The sequence below is a fragment of the Salmo salar genome, chromosome 12 (genome assembly GCF_965601325.2).
Source record: "Salmo salar chromosome 12, fSalSal1, whole genome shotgun sequence".
NCBI classification, from domain to species: Eukaryota; Metazoa; Chordata; class Actinopteri; order Salmoniformes; family Salmonidae; genus Salmo; species Salmo salar.
In genome coordinates, this window is record NC_138302.1 from 45,991,681 (window position 1) to 46,001,968 (window position 10,288).

The 10,288-nt window shown below is 43.7% G+C and overlaps 1 protein-coding gene across 2 annotated transcripts in view; it reads left to right on the forward strand.

Annotated features, from left to right (window-relative positions):
- The window catches only part of LOC106565289 (uncharacterized), a 24,021-nt gene extending 18,951 nt beyond the window's left edge, over positions 1-5,070 (forward strand). The window contains exon 4 of one of the 2 annotated variants that reach the window (XR_006757995.2): positions 4,639-5,070. Coding sequence is in view for 1 of the 2 variants with exons in the window: in XM_082959003.1 (XP_082815129.1) it covers positions 4,639-4,654 (16 nt within the window). In the remaining variant the exon portion in view is untranslated. The remainder of the gene's footprint in view (positions 1-4,638) is intronic. The other variant, XM_082959003.1, reaches the window with a different exon arrangement.
- Positions 5,071-10,288: the final 5,218 nt, after the last annotated feature.

Sequence of the window (10,288 nt, forward strand, 5' to 3'; positions counted from 1 at the left end):
GTCTTTTTATTTATTTTTTGGGGGGTAGATCAGCTTTAATATTGCAGATAGATTGTAGCTTCCATCAATGTAATTGTCTGCATCATTTCCAATCCCCCATATATTTTTGGAGTAAATATATTTATATACTGTACCAGTCAAAAGTTTGGACACCTACTAATTCCAGGGTTTTTCTTTATTTGTACTATTTTCTACATTGTAGAATAATAGTGAAGGAATCACATGATGCAGCACCATCACACTCCTTGGTCAAATAGCCCTTACACAGCCTGGAGGTGTGATTTGGGTCATTGCCCTGTTGAAAAACAAATGATTGCCCCAATATGCACAAACCCGATGGGATGGTGTATTGCTCCAGAATGCTGTGGTAGCCATGTTGGTTAAGTGTGCCAACTTCTTCAGGCAAGGGTCTATTTTTCTCCACTTCCTGTCTAACTGACGTGCCCAAAGTAAACTGCTTGTTACTCAGGCCCAGAAGCCAGGATATGAATATAATTGGTACTATTGGATAGAAAACACTTTGATGTTTATAGAAATGTTAAAATAATGTATGAGACTATAACACAATTGATATGGTAGGAGAAAATCCAAAGAAAAACCAAGCTGATTTTTATTTTTGAGCCCATGCTCTTTTAATTGAAAGCTATGGGTCCTATGCAATTCTAGCTCACAGATTGTAATTCCTATGGCTTCCACTAGATGTCAAGAGTATCTCATGATAAACTGTAGACCACACTATCTACCGAGAGAGTTTTCATCTGTATTTTTCATAGCTGTCTACATACCACTACAGACTGAGGCTGGCACTAAAACCCCACTCAATGAGCTGTATTCTGCCATAAGCAAACAGGAAAACGTCCATCCAGAGGCGGTGCTCCTAGTGACCGGGGACTTAATTGGAGGGAAACTTATTAAATTAGTTTTACCTAATTTCTATCAGCATATTAAATGGGCAACCAGAGAGAAATAAATTCTAGACCACTTTTACTCCACACACAGCGACGCGTACAAAGGTCTCCCTCGCCCTCCATTTGTCAAATCTGACCATAACGCTATCCTCCTGATTCCTGCGTACAAGCTAAATTTTAAGCAGGAAGCACCTGTGACTTGATCTATAAAAAAAGTGGTCAGATGAAGCAGATGTTAAACTACAGGACTGTTTTGCTAGCACAGACTGGAAAATGTTCTGGGATTCTTCCCATTGCATTGAGGAGTACACCACATCAGTCACTGGCTTAGTCAATAAGTGCATCGAGGATGTCCTCCCCACAGTGACTGTTTAAAAAAATATATTTCAACTTATTTCACCTTATATGTCACCTTTATTTAACCAGGTAGGCTAGCTCGTTTGCAATTTGCAACTGTGACCTGGCCAAGATAAAGCAAAGCAGTTTGACACATACAACAACATAGAGTTACACATGGAATAAACAAACATGCAACCAATATACAGCATGTGCAAATGAGGTAGGATAAGAGAGGTAAGGCAATAAATAGGCCATGGTGGCAAAGTAATTACAATATAGCAAATAAACACTGGAATGGTAGGATGTGCAGAGGATGAATGTGCAAGTTGAGATACTGGGGTGCAAAGGAGCAAGATAAATAAATAAATACAGTATGGGGATGAGGTAGATTGGATGAGCTATTTACAGATGAGCTATATACAGGTGCAGTGATCTGTGAGCTGCTCTGACAGCTGGTGCTTAAAGCTAATGAGGGAGGTAAGAGTCTCCAGCTTCAGAGATTTTTGCAGTTTGTTCCAGTCATTGGCAGGAGAGGCGGCCAAAGGAAGAATTCACTTTGGGGGTGACCAGTGAGATATGCGTGCTACGGGTGGGTGCTGCTATGGTGACCAGTGAGCTGAGATAAGGCGGGGCTTTGCCTAGCAGAGACTTGTAGATGACCTGGAGCCAGTGGGTTTGGCAACGAGTATGAAGCGAGGGCCAGCCAACGAGAGCATACAGGTTGCAGTGGTGGGTCGTATATGGGGCTTTGGTGACAGAATGGATGGCAATATGATAAACTGCCTCCAATTAGTTGAGTAGAGTGTTGGAGGCTATTTTGTAAATGACATCGCCAAAGTCGAGGATCGGTAGGATGGTCAGTTTTACGAGGGTATGTTTGGCAGCATGAGTGAAGGATGCTTTGTTGCGAAATAGGAAGCCGATTCTAGATTTCATTTAGGATTGGAGATGTTTAATGTGAGTCTGGAAGGAGAGTTCACAGTCTAACCAGACACCTAGATATTTGTAGTTGTCCACATGTTCCAAGTCAGAACCGTCCAGAGAAGTGATGCTGGACAGGCGGGCAGCGATCGGTTGAAGAGCATGCATTTAGTTTTACTTGCATTTAAGAGCAGTTGGAGGCCACGGAAGGAGAGTTGTATGGCATTGAAGCTCATCTCGAGCTTAGTTAACATAGTGTCCAACGAAGGGCCAGAGGTATACAGAATGGTGTCATCTGCGTAGAGGTGGATCAAAAAATCACCAGCAGCGAGAACGACATCTGAACCCCAACCAGAAGCCATGGATTACAGGCAACATTTGCACTGAGCTAAAGGGTAGAGTTGCGCTTTTAAGGAGCAGGACACTAACCTGGAAGCTTATAAGAAATCCCGCTATGCCCTCTGATGACCCATCAAACAGGAAAAGCATCAATACAGAACAAAGATCGAATGCACTACACCGGCTCCGATGCTCGTCGGATGCGGTAGGGCTTGCAAACTGTTACAGACTACAAAAGGAAGCACTACTGAGAGCTGCCTAGTGACACGAGCCTACCAGATGAGCTAAATAACTTCTATACTCGCTTCGAGGCAAGCAACACTGAAACATGCATGAGAGCATCAGCTGTTCCGGACGACTGTTTGATCACGCTTGCCGCAGCCGATGTAAGACCTTTAAACAGGTCAACTTTCACAAGGCCGCAGGGCCAGACAGATTACCAGGACGTGTACTTGAACCTGACCGTGTGGTGCCAGGACAACAACCTCTCCCTCAATGTGATGAAGACTAAGGAAATGATTGTGGACTACAGGAAAAGGAGGACTGATCGTGCCCCCATTCTCATCAATGGGGCTGTAGTGGAGCAGGTTGAGTGCTTCAAGTTCCTTGGCATCCACATCACCAACAAACTATCATGATCCAAGCACACCAAGACAGTCGTGAAAAGGGCACGACAAACCCATCCCCCTCAGAAGACTGAAAATATTTGGCATGGGTCCTCAGATCCTCAAAATGTTTTATAGCTTCACCATCGAGAGCATCCTGACGGGTTGCAATCACTGCCTGGTATGGCAACTGCTCGTCCTCCGACCGAAAGGCACTACAGAGGGTAGTGCGTACGGCCCAGTACATCAACGGGGCCAAGCTTCCTGCCATCCAGGACCTCTATACCAGGTGGTGTCAGAGGAAGGCCCTAAAAATTGTCAAAGACTCTAGGCACCCTAGTCATAGACTGTTCTCTCTGCTACCGCATGGCAAGCGGTACCGGAGCACCAAATCTAGGTCCAAGAGGCTTCTAAACAGCTTCTACCCCAAGCCATAACACTCCTGAACAGCTAATCAAAAGGCTACCCAGACTATTTGCATTGCCCCCCACTCTTCTATGCTGCTGCTACTCTCTGTTATTAACTATATAAAGTCACTTTAATAACTCTACCTACATGTACATTATGTCACACCCTGATCTGTTTCACCTATCCATGTGATTGTCTCCACCCCCTCCAGGTATCACTTATTTTCCCTGGTGTATTTATCCCTGTGTTTCCTGTCTCTCTGTGCCAGTTCGTCTTGTTTTGTCAACCAGCGTGTTTTTCCTGTGCTCCTGCTGTCACGTCCTGACCAGTAAAAGGGGTTATTTGTTATTGTAGTTTGGTCAGGGCATGGCAGGGGGTGTTTGTTTTGTGTGTTTTGGGTTTTGTTCTATGTTATTCTATTTCTATGTGTTTATCTAGTTTTTCTATTTCTATGTTGGGGTTTTGGAACAACCTCCAATTAGATTCATCCAATTGTCGTTGCCTCTAATTGGAGGCCATATTTAAGTGGGTTAGTTTTCTCTTGTGTTTGTGGGTGGTTGTTCCTTGTATAGTCTGAGCACCTTACGGGACTGTTTTCGTTGTTTGTTTTGTGTAAGTGTTTTGTTGTTTTTCCTTCAAATAAAAGAAGATGATAAATATACCCGCTGCAGTTTGGTCCACTCCAAACGATGAACATTACACCTGCTTTTTCTTATCTCTCTTTTTCTAGTCCTCCTAGTTTTGACCCTTGCCTGCCCTGACTTTGTACCCGCCTGCCTAACTATTCTGCCTGTCCTGACCTCGAGATTGCCTTCCACTCTGTATCTCCTGGACTCTGACCTTGTTATGAACATTTTGCCTGTACGCGACCATTCTCTTGCCTGCCCCTTGGATACTAATAAATATCAGAGACTCGAATCATCTGCCTCCCGTGTCTGCATCTGGGTCTCGCCTTGTGCCCTTATAGTACGAACTGGCCATGACAGACCCAGCAGACTTGGACCGGCTTCGCCACGCTGTCTCCCTGAGACTACTGAACCTTTTGGAATGGCTTTGTTCAATGCGTACTGTGTACATGTGCACTGTAGTAATCTTTTGATATGTTTGTTCTGTTTCAGGTTTAGGAGAAAGTAAGGGTCATTTCGATGGGAAAATGACAAGACGAGCAGTTTGGATGGATCTATTCACCTTCAGTGTATTTTTTTCATTGACGTTAAAAGTTTCTTTCTTCATAAAGCAGTGCTTTCCCACTTTTCAGTGAGGGCATGATAAAAAGACACTCACACAGGTTGTCTGGTTGCGGTGTATAACCATACCAGGGTTTCATGTAACCTGTTGAAGCCTCACTTCAAAAATACGGTGCTGAGAAAAATGGCCTCTGTGTTAATGAAGTTGTCAATTTTATAAAGGTTTAATCTGTATTATTGTGAGATGGGTTTTCGAATGGCCATCAACATCCTTGCAGCAGTGAAATCCATGTAGGTATTATCTTGGTTATAGCTGCAATAATTGGTATCAATAAAGTACAAAACGGTGACGCATGGCCTGTTTTAAATGCTGAAACAACTAGCCCGCTATAACCTCCGCCCCATGCTCAACACAGAGAAAAAGATACGGCTGGGTGGACGGGTTTAGCCCACTGCATTGGCTATCTTCCAAGGTCTTCATGATTAGACATACTGATGAAAGAAGAGTACACCTTAGTATTGCTCAATATCAACCTATAGGGCTTCAACTAGGGGTTCCGGACGTGGATTCTCAATCCTCCAAACCCGTGGTGATATAAAATATTAGCGATAGCGATATTACTGTGCAACGTAGACATTGTACTTTCTACTGAAATTGCAAAACAATTTGTTATGAACGTTTCAGCCATTGAGAATGATAAGCCTCTAGTGGCCAAAAGGCAGTTTTAGCATGGGCAGCGCCATTGAGGGCTTCCACCATGCTTCTGCCATTTTAAAGTAGTCAACTGGGTGGGGATTCCTATGGGTTCAAATGACATTTTATTTGTCACATTCACCGAGTACAATTAACGTGAAATGCTTACTTACGAAATTAACGAGGCTATATACAAGGGCTACCGAGACAATGTGCAGAGGTACGGGTTTGTCGAAGTAATTGAGCGGTGGAGGCTCCTCAGAGGAGGAAGGGGAGGACCATCCTCAGTGAATTTCATAAAAATAAAGATATAAAAGTTATCATTTTAGATAAAACTATACTAAATATATTCATGTCACCAAATAATTGATTAAAACACTGTTTTGCAATGAAGGTGGACAGTAGCCTCAGCAGCACTCCGTAGGCTAGCACCATGGTGTATCCGGAGGACAGCTTGCTTCTGTCCTCTGGGTACAATGACTTCCAATAGAAACCGAGGAGGCTCAAGGTTCTCACCCCCTTCCATAGACGTGCACAGTAATTATGACAACTTCCGGAGGAAGTCCTCCAACCTACCAGAGCTCAGGCAGCATGAACTGACATGTTGTCCACCCTATCAAAGGATCAGAGAATGAATCTAGTACTGAAAACATACAGTGCATTTGACAAGTATTCAGACCCATTAACGTTTTCCACATTTTGTTACATTACAGCCTTATTCTAAAATGGATTAAATAAATACAAATTATTCATCAATCTACACCCATTACCCGATAATGACAAAGTGAAAACAGGTTTTTATAAATTGTTGCTAATTCATTAAAAATAAAAAACATACCTTGATTACATACAGTACCAGTCAAAAGTTTGGACACCTACTCATTCAAGGGTTTTTCTACTATTTTATACATTGTAGAATAATAGTGAAGATATCAAAACTAGGAAATAACACATACAGTGAGGGAAAAAAGTATTTCATCCCCTGGCAAAGAAATGATCAGTCTATAATTTTAATGGTAGATTTATTTGAACAGTGAGAGACAGAATGACAACAAAAAAATCCAGAAAAACGCATGTCAAAAATGTTATAAATTGATTTGCATTTTAATGAGGAACAAATGAGTCATAGGGCAGAACAAGCAGGGAGGGGGGCAGAGCCAAGAACGAGCTAGCTAGCGGTATTTGCATATTTCTGTTAGGGAACGCCTACGCTGTGAAGTGCGGCTGTGTTAAAACTCAATTCGTCCTTGTGCTCCTAAACAACAACTTTTAATAAACATTTACAAAGGATACAGTCTACAAAACTTAATTCACTCTGTTCGTAGCAGATTCTAGTTTTGGGAATAGAAAACTGTATTGACATCAAATATTTCATCAATGAGAACATTTGCAGAATGTCCTCTAAAGTCCATCTCATTCCATCTACCGGCCTGGGATTCCTTCTTTATTATTATTTTTTAAATTTAACCTTTATTTAAAAAGGCAAGTCAGTTAAGAACAAATTATTATTTACAATGATGGCCTACACCAGCCAAACCCTGATGATGCTGGGCCAATTGTGCGCCACCCTATGGGACTCGAAACCACAGCCAGTTGTGATACAGCCTGGATTTGAACCAGGGTGTCTGTAGTGACGCCTCCAGCACTAAGATGCAGTGCCTTAGACCGCTGCGCCACCCGGGAGCCCTCTTAGTAATGAGCGGAACCGCTAAGCAGATGCTTCACATTTATACAGCCAGTGAAATATCTGTCTCATTGTTCTATTTGTGGTATAGGCTTTATTGGCATTTAAAGCGCACTTCCGAGTTTTTCTATCACTAGTAAATCCTATTACGAGTTTCAAGTGTGATAAAACGTATACGACGAGTTCGGCACACACCTATTATATATTGCCGCATTCAAAACAACTGGGAACTCCTAAAAATACGAGGTCAATTCATGACTTTCAGGTCAGAAATTCAGAGCTCTGGAAAGAGGCCAGAATCCCGAGTTGGAATTCCAAGTTGTGTGACCGTTCAAATCGATTTTTCCCAGCCAGGAGCAATTTATTTCTAGAGTTCCCATTTTTTTTTCGAACACTCGGAAGTCGAACATTTCCGACTTCCCACTGGAACGCAGCATATCATTTGGAAAACGAAACTAACAGGAAACGGCCAGTGCCCATTTGAAGAGCGCCTCATGGACTCAGTGTTGCCAACTATTTTTATGTGAGAATCGCTATTGGCTCCTTGATTTGAAGCTAGATTACGTTTCGTTGCCGCGACGACATCACAACATCAATTTGGCTTGCTGTCGCACGACCGCTGGACGAAAAAGGTATTCAAATGTATGCAATCACTAATGTAACTCGCTCTGAATAAGAGGGTCTGCTAAGTAGTACATTTTTGCCCGACGTTACGTTATCGCCCCCTATGCCACTGTACCTATGTGAAGCTGACCACAATAAGGATTATTTTGCCACAATAGCGGAATTTCCGTGTTGCCTTCAAAATAAAAGTTCCCAATTGAAAGAGATTCCAACGGCAAATAGTGGAATCATGTCATATTTGACCTAGACGATGATAGTCAAGGTCAGAATATTGTTACATAAATTCAACAAAAGTCAATAACTAGATAATTTGACCAAAAAAATATATTGAAATTGGACTGTTGATGAGACTTTAGAATAGCATTGGGGGCATACTTATATACACTATACAGCCGCCCTAACCTATGGATGTTGGACCCATGAAATGGGGTATCAGCCTACTTCGTGATACTCACAGAACACAACTATGTAGAGTTTACACAAATATTAGCATCTTAGTGTAACAGTCTTGTTTCCATCCCTCGCTTTGCCCCAATCTGGGCTCGAACCAGGGACCCTCTAACAAATCGACAACATTCACGCTCGAAGCATCGTTACCTGTCACTCCACAAAAGCTGTGGTCCTTGCTGAACAAGGGAAACAACTACTTCAAGGTCTCAGATCGAGTGACGTCGCCAACTGAAACACTGCTAGCATGCACCGCTAACTAGCTAGCCATTTCACACTGGTTAGCCTCACAACCCTTTGACCTCCTGCAATAAGAGCTAAGATGCTACTATTTGTGTAAACTCTACACAGTTGTGTTCTGTGAGTGTCACTGAGTAGGCTGATCTCCCATTTAATGGGTGCAACATCCACAGGCTGTACAGTGCTATAATACAGTTCAAACGGCCCAAAACAAACCAATGAGAATTATTCTCAAGCTCAGCTCTAGGACAGCATTGGTCCTAATAATTTCAGGGAACTGAACAAACTGTTGATGGTCATGGCCTTGCCCCCAGTTAGCTGTCTGGTTATTTTAATTTCATTAGAGGCTCAAGCCATGGATTACAGGCAACATCTGCACTGAGCTAAAGGGTAGAGATGCCACTTTCAAGGAGCAGGACTCTTTTATTTAACTAGGCAAGTCAGTTAAGAACAAATTCTTATTTTCAATGACAACCTAGGAACAGTGGGTTAACTACCTTCTTCAGGAGCAGAACGACAGGTTTGTACCTTGTCAGCTCAGGGATTCGAACTTGCAACCTTTCGGTTACTAGCCCAACACTCTGACCACTAGGCTACCCTGCCGTCCCAAACTCTAACCCGGAAGCTTATAAGAAATCCTGCTATGCCCTCCGACGAACCATCAAACAGGCAAAGCGTCAATACAGGGCGAAGATTGAATAGTACTACACCGGCTCCGACGCTCGTTGGATGTGGCAGGGCTTGCAAACTATTACAGACTACAAAGGGAAGCACAGCCGCAAGCTGCCCAGTGACACGAGCCAACCAGACGAGCTGAATTATTTCTATGCTCGATTCGAGGCAACTAGCACTGAAACATGCTTGAGAGCATCAGCTGTTCCAGACGACCGTGCGATCACGCTCTCCGTAGCTGATGTGAGTAAGACCTTTAAACAGGTCAACAATCATGGGCCGTAGGGCCAGACAGATTACCAGGACATGTACTCTGAGTATGCACTGACCAACAGGCAAGTTTCAACCTGTCCCTGACTGAGTTTGAAATACCAACATGTTTCAAGCAGACCACCATAGTCCCTGTGCCCAAGAACACTAAGGTAACCTGCCTAAATGACTACCGACCCATAGCACTCACATCTGTAGCCATGAAGTGCTTTGAAAGGCTGGTCATGGCTCACATCAACACCATTATCCCAGAAACCCTAGACCCACTCCAGTTTGCATACTGCCCCAACAAATCCACAGATGATGCAATCTCTATTGCACACTACAATGCCCTTTCCCAGCTGGACAAAAGGAACACCTACGTGGGAATGCTGTTCATTGACTACAGCTCAGCATTCAGCACCACAGTGCCCTCAAAGCTCATCACTAAGCTAAGGACCCTGGGACTAAACACCTCCCTCTGCAACTGGATCCTGGACTTCCTGACGGGCCGCCCCCAGGTGGTAAGGGTAGGTAACAACATATCCACCACGCTGATCCTCAACACGGGGGCCCCTCAGTGGGGCGTACTCAGCCCCCTCCTGTACTCCCTGTTCACTCATGACTGCATGGCCAGGCACAACTCCAACTCCATCATTAAGTTTGCCGATGACACAACAGTGGTAGCCCTGATCACCAACAACGATGAGACAGCCTATAGGGAGGAGGTCAGAGACCTGGCTGTGTAATGCCAGGACAACAACCTCTCCCTCAACGTGATCAACACAAAGGAGATGATTGTGGATTACAGGAAAAGGAGGGCCGAGCACACCCCCATTCTCATCAACGGGGCTGAAGTGGAGCAGGTTGAGAGCTTCAAGTTCCTTGGTGTCCACATCACCAACAAACTGTCATGTTCCAAACACACAAGACAGTCGTGAAGAGGGCACGACAAAGCCTATTCCCCCTCA